This window comes from Chelonoidis abingdonii, chromosome 11, assembly GCF_003597395.2.
Source record: "Chelonoidis abingdonii isolate Lonesome George chromosome 11, CheloAbing_2.0, whole genome shotgun sequence".
Classification (NCBI taxonomy): Eukaryota; Metazoa; Chordata; order Testudines; family Testudinidae; genus Chelonoidis; species Chelonoidis abingdonii.
The window spans coordinates 23767866-23785950 of record NC_133779.1 but is presented as its reverse complement, the minus strand read 5'-3'; the positions used below and the strand labels follow the sequence as shown (position 1 = coordinate 23785950).

Here is an 18085-nt window from a genome sequence, read left to right as displayed (position 1 = left end):
GGATGAGTTGGGTTATATAATTGGATTGCATTTAATACGTGAAAAATTGATTTAAAGGGGTTAATAACTAAGAAGTCTTTGTATCAGAATGCTTAGTTGGAAGTACAGAGGAGGACAAAGGAACCTTGGCGTTGAGCGGGGCTGGCTTGATCACAGGATACTATGGGCCCACATGAAAAGCCGAATGAAAAAAGCGTAATGCGGTTTGGATGCTGAGGCGGGTATTTCAGTACAGTAAGGAGTGTGTTAGTACCATTTCAAGGCCTTGGTGAGACTCGTCTGGATATTGTGTGCCAGTTCTGATGGCCCATGGTTTAAGAAGAATGATTCAGACCTGGATACAGGTAGAGGAGGCTACTAGGATGATCAGGGAATGGAGAAACCCTGCCTTGTGCAAAGGAGACTCAAAGAGTTGGATGTTTAGCCTAACCAAAGACAGGCTGACGGGAGATACGATTGCTCTCTTTAACATATATCGGGACGATAATACGGGGGGAGAGGAAGTTAGTTAAGCTCAGTACAATGTGGCAAGACAAATGGATTAAACTGGCCATCAGGACAGTTTAGGTTGAATTAGACGAAGGTTTCTGAACAGAAGTCAGTTCTGGAACGCCTTCCAGGGGAGTAGGTTGGGGGCAAAGAATTGTCTTGTTTCAGAGACTAGCTTGATAGTTTATGGAGGGTGGATATGCATGGGGATAGACCTAATTTTGGGACATGTATAATTGACCTTTGACCTTTAGCGATGAATATACATGGCTTGTGGTGGCGTGTTAGATGAGGCAGAATCTGACGTTCTAAGGAATTCTCCTGGGCGTAGTTTGGTGGTGAGTCTCGCCAACATGCTCAGGGTTTAGCTGTATCACACTATTTTGAGTCGGGAAGGATTTTTACCTCCGGAAGGGAAAGATTGGCAGCAGGCCGCTGGGGGTTTTGCTTCCTCTGCGGCAGTGGGCGAACAACGTCAGCTCTGGAGGATTCTTCCTGGCTCTGAAGTCTTTAATCATGATTGGGGACTATTCATAGCTCAGACAGTAATTAGGGTTTGTTGCGGAGTGGTGAGGAATGTTGCCTGCCGTTGTGCAGGGGTCTGGACTCGATCTTCATATAGTCCCGTCTGACCTTAAGTCTATACCTCTAAGGACTGGTCTGTGCTCAGGGGGGGAATTCGATGCTAAGATACGGGGCAGAACTGCAGCTACGTGAAGCTAGACTGCATTTAGCTGGACAGTGAACAGTATCTCTTAATTAGGTTACCACCCGGCTGCTCAGGCCGAGCCAGAGTCAATTAGTCTGTGGCTCTCCCCCCTCTTGTGACACGTCGCGCTCCGGCGCACTGTTAGCGTTGGTGGAGTTCCGGCGGTCGCAGGAGCTGTCAGGATTGTATATTCGCGTCTGCGATGATATGAACAATATAGCGCATTCCTGAGAAATCGATTGCTATCCCGCACGATACAGCTGTGTAGTGAAAGACGTAGCTTAATAGAGGTTGATCGAGATGTAAAGGAGCAGCTCAGCGGACATAAGCCATTGGCCAGATAAGAAACATGATTCTTTGCAATTGGTCTTCAGGGCTGGGTGAGGGGGATTCCCAAACCAAGGACGATTCTTTTTAGTTGAAACATCTGAGGAATTGTCCGCAGTTGATAGGTGTTATTAGGGGCGGTTTTGGACAAATGATAAACTAAACCGTAATCAATTCCAGGCGCCAGATGTATTACACGCAGGTTCTGAAGGACAGCTCCTAAGCATGGACAATTGCAGAGGACTCTAATTGTAGTCTGTGACATCATTTAATTAGCTTCCTGTCCAGATGCCGGTGGAGGGATAAGCAATTTGATGCAATTTATAAGGGCTCTGAGGTGATATTCCGGCATGTACAGCCCAGTAGCATTGACTTCAGGCAATTGGTTGAAGGCTCTAATACAGAACAAATTGTTCGCATAATTTGTTTATGCGGGAAGAGTCAACATGGTTTTTTAAAGGAATCATACCTCCCATTTACTAGATGTTGGAGGGATACACAGAAATGTGGACAGGCACGCTCAAGCAAATCTTGCAGAAGCTTGACACTAACTGGAAGGGTGGCAGATATGTTCAGGGGTAGTACAGAGGGACCGTAGACAATTAGGCGATTGGCGCAAGAATCTGATAGGTTTCACAAGGGACAAATAGCAGAGCCTGCACTTAGGATGGAAGATCCACTTTCAACTGTTACAGATAGGAGGGAGTAGGCACAGTATCTACAGCGAAGACAACTAGCGGTTATAAGTGCGGTGAGAGAGGGATATGGTCGACAGTGTGCCTTGTTGCAGGAGGCTACGCACTATTTTGGCGTTGAATATCGATACGGGACAATGACAGCAGATCGTGGGGACGTTGATTCTTTCCTCTTGATTCAACATTGGTGAAAGGCCTCAACTGGATGTACTGTTGTCCAGTATTTGCCCCACTACAAGAAAAAACTGTAGGACAAATTAGATAGGTCAGCGGAGGGACACAATAATATACTTAGGGGCTGGGCACGATTGACTATAGAGGAGGGCTGGACGGGACGGCGGGCTTGTTTGACTGCAGAGAGAAGAGATGGAGGGGGTTTGATAAGGGCAGCTTTCAGCTACTGCAGGGGGTCCAAAAGGATGGATTAGACTGTTCTCTATGGCACTTATGACAGAGCAAGAGATGGTCTCAAGTAGGCAGTGGGGGAGGTTTAGGTTGGATATTGGGAAAAAAAAGTCACTAGGAGGGTGGTGAAGCATGCAATGGGTTACCTAGGGAGGGGGTGGAATCTCCTTCCTTAGAGGTTTTAAGGTCAGGCTTGACAAGCCCTGGCTGGATGATTTAGTGGGAATTGGTCTGCTTTGAGCAGGGGTTATCCTGCTATGTTTCTAAGGAGGATCCAGTGGATATGGTCGTACTTAGATTTTCAGAAAGGTTCACAAGGTTCCTCACTAAAGGCTCTTAAGCAAAGTAAGCTTCATGGGATAAGAGGCTGGGTCTCTCATGACATTGTAACTGGTTGAAAAAGAGGAAAAGCATAGGAATAATGGTCAGTTTTCAGAAGGGAGAGAGGTAAATAATGGTGTCTCTCAGAGATCTGTACTGCACCGTCCTATTAAACATATTCATAAATGATCTGGAAAAAGGGGGTAAAAACAGTGAGGTGGCAAAATTTGCAGATGAGACAAAACTGCTCAAATAGTTAAGACCAAGGCAGACTGCTGAGAGCTGCAAATGGATCTCTCAAAACTGGTAACTGGGCACAAAATGGCAGATTAAATTCAATGTTGATAAATGCAAAGTATGCACATTGGAAAGCACAATCCCAACTATACATATAAAATGATGGGTCTAATTGACGTTCACACTCACGAAAGAGAGAGTTTCTCGAAAACTCCACTCAATGTACAGCAGCATCAAAAAAGCAACAGAAAGTTGGGAACTAGTTAAAAAAGATAGATAATAAAGCAGAAAATAATCAGTTGCTCTATTATAATTGCATGGGACGCCCACATCTTGAATAGCGTGTGTAGATGTGGTCACCCATCTCTCAAAAAAGATATATTGAAATGATGGAAAGGTTCAGAAAAGGGCAAAAACGATTAGGGCATGAACAGCTTTCGTATAAGAAGGGATTAATTAGACTGTTACTTTTTCAGCGTTGGAAAAGAGACAACTAAGTGGGATATGATAGAGTCTATAAATTCATGACGGTGGGGAGAAGTAAATAAGGAGTGTTAGTTAATCCTTCTCATAACACAAGAACTAGGAGTCACCAAATGAAATCAACAGGCGCAGCAGGCTTAAAACAAACAAAAGGAAGTATTCTTCTATAATGCACGTCAACATGTGGAACTTCTTGCCAGATGTTGTTGTGAAGGCAAGACAAAAAGGATTAAAAAAAAAACTAGAGAAGTTCATGGAGGACAGATCATCAATGGTATTAGCCAGGAATGAGCAGGATGGTGTCTCTGCCTCTGTTTGCCAGGAGCTGGGAATGAGCAACAGGGGATGGATCACTTGATGATCACCTGTTCTGTCCATTCCCTCTGGGGCACCTGGCACTGGCCACTGTCGGAAGACAGGGTACTGGGCTAGATGGACCTTTGGTCTGACCCAGTATGACCGTTATTATGTTCCTTTCCCCCACAAATGGTGGGGCAGCAGGTACTGAGTGTTGGACTCTTGCTCTTTCAGGGGCCGGTGATCTTCGAGGAGGTGGCTGTGTATTTCACGAGGAAAGAGTGGGCTCTGCTGGACCCTGCCCAGAGAGCCCTCTACAGGGATGTCATGCAGGAGAACTATGAGAATGTGACCTCGCTGGGTAAGGGTTACTGTTCCCTCGGTTCTTAGAAGGGGAAAGGAAGAGTTAATGTTCACAATGCCACCTCTGCTCTGCCCTGTTTCAGCATCACCCGAGCATGCCAGTGACACACGCTGCCAGAGACTGAGTCAGTGAGGATCCGCCCACAACACGCCAACCTATCAGGCCAAAGCCCAACCAGAGGGTCATCTAGTTTCCCTGGGCTACTTCCTACCTCCCCCGAGTTTGGTACCTCCATGCTGTAGGTGTCCTCTGTCTCCCTGCGAAGAGTGGTCAGTGGTCGCCCCAGGGTTTGTCAGCACCTTGCTCAGCCAGCAGCCTTGGGAGTTGGCCAAGGCATCCAGCGGCATCCAGCGGCAGTCCTGGGAGCTCCTTCTCGATGTCCTGCTCCGGCAGCAGGGGAGAAGCATCCATCTCCCTCGGCAGCTCCAACACATATAAGGGCCAGCCTTTTGTACTTCCGCTTCCTGTCCCGCCCCTCCATGTCCGGTGGGGTGGGCATGGCTTTCCTGGTTCTGAAGCCCAAGGAGCGGGTTACGGTCTCCCTGGGTCTAGCTCTGAGGAGGCCACACTTCCTTACTACACACTCCCTCCCTTCCTCTCTCCATGAGGTTTCCTTCAGAGTCGTTGTCTTCACTTTGCCATTGATCAACCTTGGAGTCCTCTAGCACATATGCCCCCAGGCTGCTGGCAATCTCCTCAACAAGAACTCGCCCTTGTGCACCTTCACTGACACAACCTGCAACACACAGCATGGAAAGGAGGCAGGCTAGGTCCCTCAGGGTTCACATGTACCTCTCGTCATTCCACAGTCTCATCTCTGCCAAGATGCTCCAACGTATCCATCCTCCTTTCAATTACAGCCGACACACTGCACACAGCTGGAAGGCATATTGATAAATGCCGGTGTTCCGATCTGTGGAACACAACACAAACAATGGCATGTTCTTAGTCCTTCCATGTGTCTATTGTAGATTCATAGATTTTATATCCAGAAAGGACTATTCATTCATCTAGTTTGGCTACAGAATTTCATCCAGATACTGCCTTGTGTTTGACTAAATCATCTTCCAGAAAGGCATCCAGTCTTGACTTGAAGACTTCCTGAGATGGAGAAGATGCCACGTATCTTCGTAGTTTGTAAACCTTTGCACCAGCCTTCCTAAACTGTTTCCAGTGGCTAGTACCAACTCAAGGATTAGAGAAGGGAAGAGTTAAGGTTGTGTTGCAGGTGGCATCATTTTCTAGTTTTCAGAGGTTTAGGTTAACTCCCATCCACGTGCTGAGAGGACATGAGGCCGCACTGGGCAACCTTAACTCTGCATTAATGTACTTTATGGGTATTTTACCCTGATTTTTTTCTTAATGCCCTTTTTGCCACTGTAACTGTGTCTACCTTACAGGTTTTCCCGGCCCAGCTGTGATGGTTAGAGGTGTGATTTTTACACCCCTAATTGCCAGTGCTAGGCTAGCAAAACCTTTAAGTACAGACCGGGCAAGACTCTGCATGTGGACTTTAGAGCACTTGAAAATAGGACTCTGAACCCACATATTTTGTAATCAGAGGGGAAAACTTCCAGGAGGAACTTCTACAGAATGCAAGAAAAAGGCACAACACACGTCGCCTAAAACTATCAGCCGTCAGGCTCATTCTCAAATTCATGGGTGTGGTTTAGGTTCAATGGCCACAGCATAGACCCTCTTGAGCCAACCCAAAGAGGCAGTGGGGGCTGTGTACTACCTGGGAGAAATGCCAAGTGACGGAGATCAGTCCGGGGACAATGAGAACCATATCTTCAGCCCCAGCTCTGTGTAAGAAAATATGACAAGAGGAAGATGATTTTGTAAAAAGCTGCCAAAGAGGGTGGAGGGGCTGTATCTTAGGAACCTCTTTAACAAATCTCCCCATATTTGAACCACTAACTCTTCCCTGAATGCCCATGAAAAATTTGCCCTGCTAGTTTCAAGAGAATCCAAATAAACATGAAATTTAGGGTAGTTAGAATAGGTGGTTTTTAAACAGAAAATAATGCTTCCGTCAAGCTAGCTACTGCCTCTCACGGAGGTGGGTGACCTCCTCCGTTCAGGACAGTCACAGTGTCTCGAGTGTAGACAAGCCCTGAGATACGACATTCAGTGGTACCACTCCCCATCCCTCCTTTTCCGTTCTGCGCTGAATCCCACCAGTCCATGCTCACCGGTCCTGGCTTTCCTACAACTTTCCCATTGTCTCTGGGTTTCTCTCTGTGCTTAAGAAGCAGATCCAGGGTGACTTCCCCTCTGGCTGGAGTCTTTACTTCCTGGAACACGGACTTACTGTTCTGTGTTTTAGGAGCTGCATTGCCAAGATGGCCAATAGCATATTGGGTTGCATTAGTAGGAGCATTGCCAGCAGATTGAGGGGAGTGATTATTCCCCTCTATTCAGCACTGGTGAGGCCACATCTGTAGTATTGTGTCCAGTTTTTGTCCCCCCACCCACTACAGAAGGGATGTGAACAAATTGGAGAGAGTCCAGTGGAGGGCAATGAAAATGATCAGGGGACTGGGGCACATGACTTACGCGGAGATACTGAGGGAACTGGGATTATTTAGTCTGCAGAAGAGACGAGTGAGGGGGGATTTGATAGCAGCCTTCAGCTACCTGAAGGGGGGTTCCAAAGAGGCTGGAGCTCAGCTGTTCTCAGTGGTGGCAGATGGCAGAACAAGGAGAAAGTTGCAGTGGGGGAGGTGTAGGTTGGATATTAGGAAACACTATTTCCCCAGGAGGGTGGTGAAGCACTGGAATGGGTTCCCTAGGGAGGTGGTGGACTCTCCATCCTTGGAGGTTTTTAAGGCCCACCTTGACAAAGCCCTGGCTGGGATGATTTAGTTGGGGTTGGTCCTGCTTTGAGCAGGGAGTTGAACTAGATACCTCCTGAGGTCCCTTCCAACCCTGATATTCTACGATTCTACGAGCAATGTCTGGCTGTGTGTGTTCCCAGCAGACATGGGGATAGTTAAATCCCTCATACGCAGGGTGTCCTGCACCTTTGAGCACCTGAGGAACTGCCCCTGGGATTTGACAGCTTTAAAATGGGATGGGGTTAAACAAATAGACTCTTTGTGAGAAATGTCGCATGAACTTCCCTGATCTCCCTTGTTTTCTGTCCCCTGAGCAGGGTTTCCTGTTTCCAAACCTGATGTGATCTCCCAGCTGGAACGAGGGGAGGAGCCGTGGGTCCTGGATCTCCAAGGCTCTGAGGAAGGAGAGATCCTGAGAGCTGCCTGCGCTGGTGAGGGATCATTAAACCAATTAAAAAACTCTGTGTCTGAAGTAAAGATCTGGGACTCCTTAAAAGGCCTTGTGAGCTCTCGGAGTTCAGGAGTATCCCCAGGAGGCCTTGTATCCTATGGGCAGCTATCACTCATGGCTTCCTACTCATCCTCACTGAGACCTGGCAGCAGCTCCCTCCCTGATGGGATGTGGAGGCACAATTGATCCCCTCCTCTGTCCACTAAGGAGAATGCAGCTGTAAGGTTTTTTCTGTCTCTCTGGGTCAAATTTTGGTTTGATTTCTGCTTTTCCACCCCTGTTTCTGATGTTTCTCCCTGTGTCCTAGCAGGTGCTGGGATGGTGAGTGAGAACAAAGAGCTGAATCCTCAGCAGGAAGATGCTGAGCAAGTAGAACCACATGGGGAATTATCACAAGGATCCCAAGGGAATGTGTCCAGGCGTTGTGTGAAGGGGAAAGCCTGTGAGAGTCAGCACAGGCCAGAGAGGCAGCAGGGAAACCAGCTAGGCGAGAAGCTTGGTAAATCCATTAATTGTCAGGAGACTCTCAGAGACCTCAAGGAAATCACAGCCCAGCAGAGAACACCCACAGGAGAGAGGAAAAACACATGCACCGTGTGTGGGAAGCACTTCAGTAGCCGCTCAGACCTTATGAAACATGAGCGAATCCACACAGGAGAGAGGCCCTATGGATGCGGGGTGTGCGGGAAAACCTTCAGCCAGAGCTCCCACCTTGTTCGGCATCAGAGGATCCACTCAGGGGAGAGACCCCATGAGTGCGGCAAGTGTGGGAAACTGTTCACGCTGAGCTCCGCCCTCACTAGACACCAGAGGATCCACACGGGAGAGCGACCTTGTGAATGCCATGAGTGTGGGAAAAACTTCACTGACAGCTCCGCTCTTATTAATCACCAGAGGACCCACACAGGAGAACGACCCTATACGTGTAGTGAGTGCGGGAAACAGTTCACTCGGAGCTCAGGTCTTATTATACATCAGAGGATCCACACAGGAGAGAGGCCCTTTGAGTGCTGCGAATGCGGGAAAAGCTTCACTGTCAACTCAGACCTAATTAATCATCAGAGGATCCACACAGGAGAGAGGCCCCATGAATGCTGTGAGTGCAGGAAAAGCTTCACTCAGAGTTCAGCCCTTATTAGACATCAGAGGATCCACACGGGGGAGCGACCGTATAAATGTTGTGAGTGCGGGAAAAGCTTCACTGTCAAGTCAGATCTGATTGGACATCAGAGAATCCACACGGGAGAGATCCCCTATAAATGCTCTGAGTGTGGGAAAACTTTCACTCAGAGATCAGCCCTTATTACACATCAGAGGATCCACACGGGAGAGCGGCCCTATGAATGCCGTGAATGCGGGAAAAAATTCACTGTCAAGTCAGACCTTAATAGACATCAGAGGGTCCACACGGGAGAGCGCCCCTATGAGTGCTCTGAGTGCGGGAAACGATTCAGTCAGAAATCAAACCTTAGCGCACATCAGACAAGCCACACAGGAGAAACACCTTATCAGTGCTGTGAGTGCGGGAAAAGCTTCAGCGTGAGCTCAGCCCTTATAATACATCAGAGAATTCACACAGGAGAGAGACCCTATCAATGCTCAGTGTGCAGGAAAAGTTTCATCCGCAACTCACACCTGAATAGACATCAGAATCTCCACCGGAGAGAGCGACAGCATCAAAACTTTGTGTAGGGCAGAGAAAAGATTATTTTTTAAAATACGTTTGCTAATTCCCACACAGTAACCTTTCGGTTTGTTGGCACCATTTGTGTCACCCTGTTCTCTCAGCTCGCTCATGTAAGTTGCCCACTTTTGCCTTTTGGCAGGTTGGCCTTCTCCGGGGTGAATTACTTAAGGAGACAAGTTGTGTAACCTTTTACCCAATTAGACTGAATGGATCGCTGACTTCCCCACTTCTCTGCAAAGCGAAGAGGTATGATGTCTGTCAGGAGAGGCCCACAGTTCTTTTTATGAATGGCAATGGATGTCTGAGCTAATAGGTAGCTTTTCTGTTATTTTTATAGGAGCTGAAACTCCTCTTCCTTTTTAGAGGAAGCTCATGGGCACAGTTGATCCTTTTAACCCTCAAGCCAGGGTATGGAAACCCTCCCCTGGTGGTCTTTGGATTTCTTTTATTTTGGAGATCTTTGGGCTTCAGACCTCCAGAGTGCATGGGGTTCACAGCAATCGATATTTTAAGAAAACTGCCAGGTGAAGTGGGACTCTTCCAAACTGACGAGAGCCCAAAGTCTGCCTCGTGTGAAATGGATCAGCCCACAGTGTCCGTAACCAAGGCGTCCCTCACTCCACATTTGCCTGTAGACTTCAGGCAAGTGACTGCAATGAACGGTGAGCTAGAATGCTCAACCACGAAGTACCAAGGTAAAGGTGGAAGCCCTTTTGCACCAGAAAGACGGACAGTCCAGGACTCCCAGACTGATCCCCTCTGGGGAAAGAAGTTGTAACATCAACACAAGGACCTATCTCCTTGTACCTGAGAGAGCTTGTGAACATGGAGTACTGAGCCGGCGAACCCATCGCCTGGCTCCTTGACTGCAGCTCTGCTTCCTACTCCACAGGAGTCCAAAGAGCTGCAGCGTTGGAATCACATGTCAATTTCAGTATCCAAATGGTCCTTTTTTCTATTTTTCAAACTTTGTTTTTGTCAACTGGGAACCGTCCCAGCCTTCCTATTCTACTCCGGTGGGACTGTGGGGGTCAGTGCCTGTATGTGTGTATGAAACCTGTCACATCCATGCAGGGAAGGAGCTAAAAGGAATAATTCCCAAACCTAAATAACCCTAAAATGCTGCCCTGCAAAGTGATTGAACATGTGCTTCTCGTTCTGTGAAAGTGGTCAAAGAACCTGAGCTGTCGGATACATACTGTTAAAAACCTGTGTATTAAGGTTTTTATCTGTGGAAGCCACCGGGAGAAGGTTAGCCACACTCTGGGGAGATCTAAGGTGGAAGCTCTGAACTTGTGGCTTTAATGTGAACAATAAATTGGTGTTAGTGTTGATATCTTCAAGTGGCTGAGTGTGGATCGCAGGGCCTGGGTGAAGTTCTCTGACTGGAATTAACTAAATGGACAGCTGCCTCCTTGGGTTCTTGTTTCAGGATTTATAAGGGCTGATTTTCTGCTGTATAATTCTGATGATTTGACTGAACTGATGATTTGATTCTAAAGCAAGATAATTGTTAACTGCGTGATTTCCTGCTCTGACCTGAACGAGATCATTGTACTGTGTGCTCCAGAGTTAGGTTTAGTTAGATGTGCTGATCATTTTATTTGTTCATTTTAATGAAATGTGTACAAGGGATATTGAGTCATGTCTTCCAATAAGCTACATGGGCCAGAACCCTAGAGATCAGCCCACCCTACTCAGAGCCTTATTAACTCCCTCAATATTAACTCTTAGGTTCTCACGTGGGACCAGCTGGGGGCGCCACACCTATCTCAGCTCTCACTGCATCCTAGGGGGCTCACAAAAGAGAAAATGAGCTCCCCAGCGCAGACTTTCAGGAGTAGTGCGGATGGGCCGGGGCAGTGTGTCTGTCTGCCTGATAAGGAGTTGGTGGAAGTGGGTATCTCAGCCGCTGGGAGAAGTAGCTCTGTTCCACCCCCTCCACTCCACATGGGCTGAGCAGAGGGACCCTGCTCCGGGCACCTAAGTTCACTCCACGTAGGTGCCTGGAGCTGGGTCCCTCTGCTCAGCCCAAGTTCCTGCGCCCCTCTCTTGCTCAGGTACCTGTGAGGCCACAGGAGCTCCAGGAAGACACTGATGCTGAGAGTCTCAGAGCCAGATGATCCCCACTCCTGTGGTCCCAGGAGCTGGTGCGATGGGTTGCCCTGGCCTGGGACATGAGGCTGGAAGGTTCCTCCCAGAGACAATGCGTGGGGAGCTCATGTTCCCCACCCCCTTTACACTGTGCCCTTCCAGTATCAGCAGGTACAAATTGTCTCTGCTGAGAGGGGCAGACTGTCCCTGGCACAGTGTATATTTATGCCCTGTCCCCTGGCGCAGTGGACATGTATGTCCCAGCCTGTCGCGGTGGGCAGGGAGCATGTTGTGACCGTGCTTACAGCCTAGCAGATTCTACTGGGTCACGCCACAATGAGATTCAGGGGTCAGGGTCGCATGGCAGCCCTCAGGTACAGGGCAGCGTGGTCTAGAGGTCAGAGTCAATACTGCGGCCCTTGCACTCAGGGCAACATGGCCTAGCAACCAGAGTCCATATAGCAGCCCTAAGACACAGGGCAGCATGGCCTAGCAGCCAATACTCAGGAGGCCATCACCGGGGGCGGGGGGGAACGACAGTGGCCCAGGTGTGGAGGCTGGGCCGACCCGACTCCACCAGGCCCTAACAGTGATGGAGTCGTCTGCCACTGGGTCTGTGGGGAATGCCACCGAAACATGCTGACCTCACACGGTGGGAGATACCTCTTGCTGATCTTAAACACAAAAAAGAAGCTTACAAGAAGTGAAAGATTGGACAAATGACCAGAGAGGAGTATAAAAATATTGCTCAGGCATGCAGGAGTGAAATCAGCGAAGGCCAAATCATACTTGGAGTTGCAGCTAGCAAGAGATGTTAAGAGTAACAAAAGGGTTTCTACAGGTATATTTGCAAGAAGAGAAGGTCAGGGGAAGTGTGGGACAGGCACCTAGTGACAGAGGATGTGGAAAAAGCTAATGTTACTCAAGGCTTTTTTGCCTTTGTCTTCACGAACAAGGTCAGCTCCCAGACTACTCCACTGGGCAGCACAGTATGGGGAGGAAGTGACCAGCCTTCTGTGGAGAAAGAAGTGGTTCAGGACTATTTAGAAAACTGGATGAGCACAAGTTCATGGGGCTGGATGCACTGCATCCGAGGGTGCTAAAGAGTTGCGGGATGTGATTGCAGAGCCATTGGCCATTATCTTTGAAACCTCATGGTAATTCAGGGAGGTCCCAGATGTCTGGCAAAAGGCTAATGTTGTGTCCATCTTTTAAAAAGGGAAGGAGGAGGATCCATGGAACTACAGGCCAGTCAGACTCACCTCAATCCGGAAAATCATGGAGCAGATCCTCAAGGAATATTCTGAAGCACTTAGAAGAGAGGAAAGTGATCAGGAACAGTCAGCATGGATTCACCAAGGGCAAATCATGCTGACTAACCTAATTGCCTTCTTGAGGAGATAACTGGGTCTGTGGATGAGGGGAAAGCAGTGGATGTGTTTATTCCTTGACTTTAGCAAAGCTTTTGATACGGTCTCTCACAGTATTCTGCCAGCAGTAAAGAAGTATAGGATGGATGAATGGACTGTAAGGTGGATAGAAGCTGGCTAGATCATCGGTTCAATGGGTAGTGATCAACGGCTCCATGTCTAGTTGACAGCCGGTTTCAAGTGGAGTGCCCAAGGGTTGGTCCTGGGGCCAGTTTTGTTCAAGTCTTCATTAATGACCTGGATGATGGATGCATTGCACCCTCAGCAAGTTTGCAGATGACACTAAACTGGGAGGAGTGGTAAATATGCTGGAAGGTAAGGATTGGCTACAGAGGGACCTAAGCAAATTAGAGGATTCGGCTGAAAGAAATCTGATAAGGTTCAAGTGCATAATCCGCACTTAGGACGGAAGAATTCCATTAACTGCTACAGACAGGGACCAGATGACTGGCAGCAGTTCTTCAGAAAGGACAGGGTTCAGTGGACGGAGAGCTGGATATGAGTCAGCAGTGTGCCTTGTTGCCAGAAGGCTAATGGCATTTGGGCTGTATAAGTAGGGGCATTGCCAGCAGATCGAGGGATGTGATCATTCCCCTGTATTCGACATTGGTGAGGCCTCATCTGGAGCACTGTGTCCAGTTTTGGGCCCACACTACAAGAAGGATGTGGAAAACTGGAAAAAGTCCAGTGGAGGGCAACAAAAATGATTAGGGGACTGGAGCACATGACTTATGAGGAGAGGCTGAGGGAACTGGGATTGTTTAGTCTGCAGAGAGAAGATGAGGGGGATTTGATAGCTGCTCTCAACTACCTGAAGGGGGTTACAAGAGGTTGGATTTAGACCAGGGGTGGCACTTTCAGAAGTGGTGTTCCGAGTCTTCATTTATTTCACTTTATTTAAGGTTTTGTGTGCCAGTAATACACTTTAATGTTTTTAGAAGGTCTCTTTCTATAAGTCTATAATATATAACCTATTGTTGTATGTAAAGTAAATAAGGTATTTTAAATGTTTAAAAAGCTTCATTTAAAATTAAATTAAAATGCAGAGCCCCCTGGACTGGTGGCCAGGACCCGGGCAGTGAGAGTGCCGCTGAAAATCAGCTCGCGTGCCACCTTCAGCACCCGTGCCATAGGTTGCCTACCCCTGATCTAGGCTGTTCTCAGTAGTGGCAGATGACAGAACAAGGAACAATGGTCTCAAGTTGCAGTGGGGGAGGTTTTGGTTGGATATTAGGAGAAACTTTTTTACTAGCAGTGTCGTGAAGCACTGGAATGGGATCCCTAGCGGGGAGGTGGTGGAATCTCCTTCCTTAGAGGTTTTTAAGGTCAGGCTTGAGAAAGCCCTGGCTGGGATGATTTAGTGGGGAATTGGTCCTGCTTTGAGCAGGGGGTTGGACTAGATACCTCCTGAGGTCTCTTCCAACCCTGATCTTCTATGAATGGTGAGGAAATGGAGTGGGAGGAAGCAGACAGAGGTTACATAGAAGCCTCTTTACACACAACAGGGACACTGTCTCTTGCAGGAGGCAAGTGCGGCATGTTTAGGATGATGGTGGTGGAGAGAAAAAAGGTTGGATTCAATGCAAGAGGAGACAAAAGGAGGGGGAGGTGAATGGCAGCTCCGCACAGGACCGCGGCGCTCTGACACCCCAGTTCTGGGCACCCTGGACAGTCCTAGCTAGACCCATCCCCCTGCAATGAACCTCTCCTGTCAGAAGGCCCCATGGAGCACTATGAGCTGTGTTGGGAGTGGGGGGCTCTGGGGACAGAGGGCAGCTGAAGTCCCTCAGTTGTATGGGAACTAGGCAGTGCACCCCCCTCACAGCTGGGACCAAGGGGCAGCAACAGCTGTTAGGGTCTGCGACCAGGATTGGGGAAAAGACAAGCAGATGGGCCAGATCCTCAGCTGATATTAATCATCCTGCCTCCAATGGAGTAAACAGGTCAGATCCTCAGCCGCTGTGAACTTCTTTTACTCCAATGGTGACAATGTCTCTATTTTCCTCATATCCCATTTAACCAGCTAATTTCCCTGTTCGGGCTAAACTTTGTCATCTAGGTGGTATTGACTCCGCAGCATCCTCTATCTCACCCCCTCTAGTGCCTGGCCCACATGCAGGAGAACAGCCTACTGCTCTCAGTTATGCTACTAGCTCAAGGGGCAGAGATCTGTACGTGGGGCAGCGAATGGCCCTGTTCTGCTGATGACCCGTGGGGAGCTCAGAACGGCTCCACATGGTGCAATTCCTCTTTGTTCAGGTTGTGAGCTTTAAAACTCTAGGAAATGACCAAAAAAAAATGTCCTGGCGCCTTTTCTGTGGGGGATTGTGGGGGCAGGAGGAGAAGGCCACTGTCTCACCAAGAACCAGCCGCGCGATGGGTCGGTGTTGGATGTGCGATGAGCACAAACACTCTGCACTCAGCCTTTCTTCTGCAATCATCCTTCCTCAGCCAGCCCCAGAGACACAGGCTGTTCAGTCCCCTGACAGCTCCCTGGGGCCGGTGACCCTTTGATGCAGGACACGCAGTAGTAGGTGACACCAGACAGAGAGGAGCTGCAGTGACTGGGTATTGGGGTGCCTGAGCCTTTAAGAACCCAGCCCTGGGAAGCCCATGCTGGGAGGTGCTGTCTGTGGGAGGGGAAATCAAAAAGCCCCTCTGCTCCCCACCGCCTATTACTGCAAACACTGGGGTGTAACTGTTCCCCCCGCTGCCTGTGCCGGGGTTTTGCCCTGTCACCCTCAGGCAGCACCTCACCCTGGAGCTGACCCCCGGTTCCTTCCTCCCCCACAACCCTCATTTTGCCCTTCAATCCCTATCCTAACCCTGCCACCAGCTGTTTCACCGCCCCTCTCCCCGGCCAGTCAATTACCAGCCCCTGCTCCGATTTACCACTTTTAACCCATGTAAACAGCAGTCAGCAGAATCAGCTGCCGAATAAGGGCAGCGAGAAGGGCAGTGGCTTCAGCAGATGTTACGGCGCATGCTCAGTGCACTCCAGTAGCGAAGCAAGACTAGTTGTTCACACTACGCTCCCGCAAGGAGCCTCAGACGCTGCAGCCCCCGGGAATCTGCTCCCTGGGTGTCCATGTGCTGCCAGCAGTGCTGGGGACGCCCGAACCGGAGCAGAGCAGCTGTTCTCAGCTGCAGCCGGGATCTGCCCCCAGCCCTGCTGGGATGGGGGGGGGGGCGGCAGACAGTGGGGGAGAAGTAGGGGGCGTTAATTGGCTCCTTTCCCTGTTTGTGCCTCTCCCTTCTCACCCACTGATAGAAATTCTCCTAGTTCTGCCCCTTTTCTCTCTCAGTATCACATGTGGATCATCAGATCTTGCCCCCATTTCTCCTAAAATTAATGACTCTCCATTCTCTTCCTACCAGGCAGCTCTCCCTGGGCCCTGCTAGAGGCTCCATCTCCTGCATGTCTGTGGCTAATAGGTGTGTGATGGATCTGCTGGGAGAGACAAGGGGCTCTCTCTCCATCCCCTCACCTTGGTGTTTCCTGGATGCTCTGATCAGGGTGGAGGTGGGACTCCGTTCAGTGAGATCCACTCAGAGCTCCCATTTGATTGACTCCTCTCCCCCATGAATAGTGGGGCTGTGAGTGGGGCAGCAGGTACTGAGTGTTGGACTCTTGCTCTTTCAGGGGCCAGTGACCGAGGAGGTGGCAGTGTATTTCACGGGGCTCTGCTGGACCCCACTCAGAAAGCCCTCTACAGAGATGTCATGCAGGAGAACTGTGAGAATGTGACCTCGCTGGGTAAGGATTCCCGTCCCCTCGGTTCTTAGAAGGGGAAATGCAGAGTAAGGTTCATAACACCCCACAATGCCACCTCTGCTCTGCCCTGTTTCCGCATCACCAGAGCAAGCCAATGACACACTCACTAGCTCTCTGCCCTCCCCTGCTACACAGCACTCTGGGAACAGGAGCAGAACCGCACAAAGTCTAACAACTTCTCTTTACATATATGCCACCAGGCTGCTGACAATCTCCATGACAAGAACATGCCCTCGTGCACCTTCATTGACACAACCTACAACACTCAGCACAGAAATGAGGCAGACAGGGTTCCCCCAAGTTCCACACGCACCTCCCTTCCTATCACAGTCACAGCTCTGCCAAGCTGCTCCAAGGAATCCATCCAGCATCATATTATAGCTAGAAATGACAGATTGCACACAGCTGGTGGGCATGCAGATAAATGCCGGTATTCCCATCTGTGCAACACAAACAGTGACGGTTCTTTTCGTATCTCTTGTAGATGTATAGGTTTTTATGGCCAGATGTGACTATTAGGTCATCTGGTCTGACCTCTTCTGTAACACAGGCCACAGGATTTCATCCAAGTTACTGCCAAGTTGAGCTGAATAACTTGTTTGGATAAAATCATCTTCCAGTCTTGACCTGAAGACTTAGAATCATAGAAGATCAGGGTTGGAAGGGACCTCAGGAGGTATCTAGTCCAACCTCCTGCTCAAAGCAGGACCAATTCCCAACTAAATCATCCCAGCCAGGGCTTTGTCAAGCCTGACCTTAAAAACCTCCAAGGAAGGAGGTTTCATCACCTCCTTAGGTAACCCATTCCAGTGCTTCACCACTCTCTGAGTGAAAAAGTTTTTCCTAATGTCCAGCTTCCTGAGATGGAGAAGATACCACTGACCTTCGTAGTTTGTAAACCTTTGCACCAGCCTTACTGAACCACTCCCAGTGGCGAGTGCCAGCTTCAGGGTTAGGGAAGGGGCAGAGTTAAGGTTGTGTTGGGGTTATGGTGGGTACTTTAACTTTAGCTCCCATCACATGCTGGGAGGGCAGAAGGCAGCACTGGGCCACCGTAACGCTGCATTAATGTAGTTTATGGGCATTTAATTACCTTGATTTTATTCAGTGGGGTTTTTGTCATTATGTCTGTGTGTCCCCTAGAGCTTTTGCCGTCCTAGCTGTGATGGTTAGTGGCACCGTTCCCTCTATGGTGCAACCCTGGGAGACCGCCCACGAGAGACTGAAGGGCCACGCACCTAATTAGAGGAGCTGTGCAGATGTGGCTCCACTAATTAGGTGTCTCCTGCACCCTGGAGAGGGTATGGAAGAAGGTGAGGTGACGGGGGAAATGGCGGGGAATAGGCGGTGAGTGAGGTGAGGTGGAGTTGGGCTTCAGTGACAGGGAAAGGAGAGAGTTGGACTCTCTCAGCACCCCCAGCTGGGCTGCCGGTGCCGGGGAGAGACCGGACTCTCTCCCAGCCCCACGCTGGGCTGGGGGA

At 49.3% G+C, this 18085-nt stretch overlaps 1 protein-coding gene across 4 annotated transcripts in view; it reads left to right on the top strand.

Moving 5' to 3' along the window:
- LOC116816480 (uncharacterized) overlaps positions 1-18085 on the top strand; it is a 560774-nt gene that overhangs the window by 530340 nt on the left and 12349 nt on the right. For 2 of the 4 annotated variants that reach the window (XM_075070352.1, XM_075070351.1), the window contains exon 4: positions 7929-10031. In XM_075070352.1, coding sequence (XP_074926453.1) covers positions 7929-9310 — 1382 coding nt within the window. In that variant the 3' untranslated portion in view covers positions 9311-10031. Of the gene's footprint in view, positions 1-4197; positions 4325-7481; positions 7599-7925; positions 10032-12398; positions 12402-18085 lie in introns of those variants that run through there. The other 2 variants (XM_075070353.1, XM_032783415.2) reach the window with 2 other exon arrangements.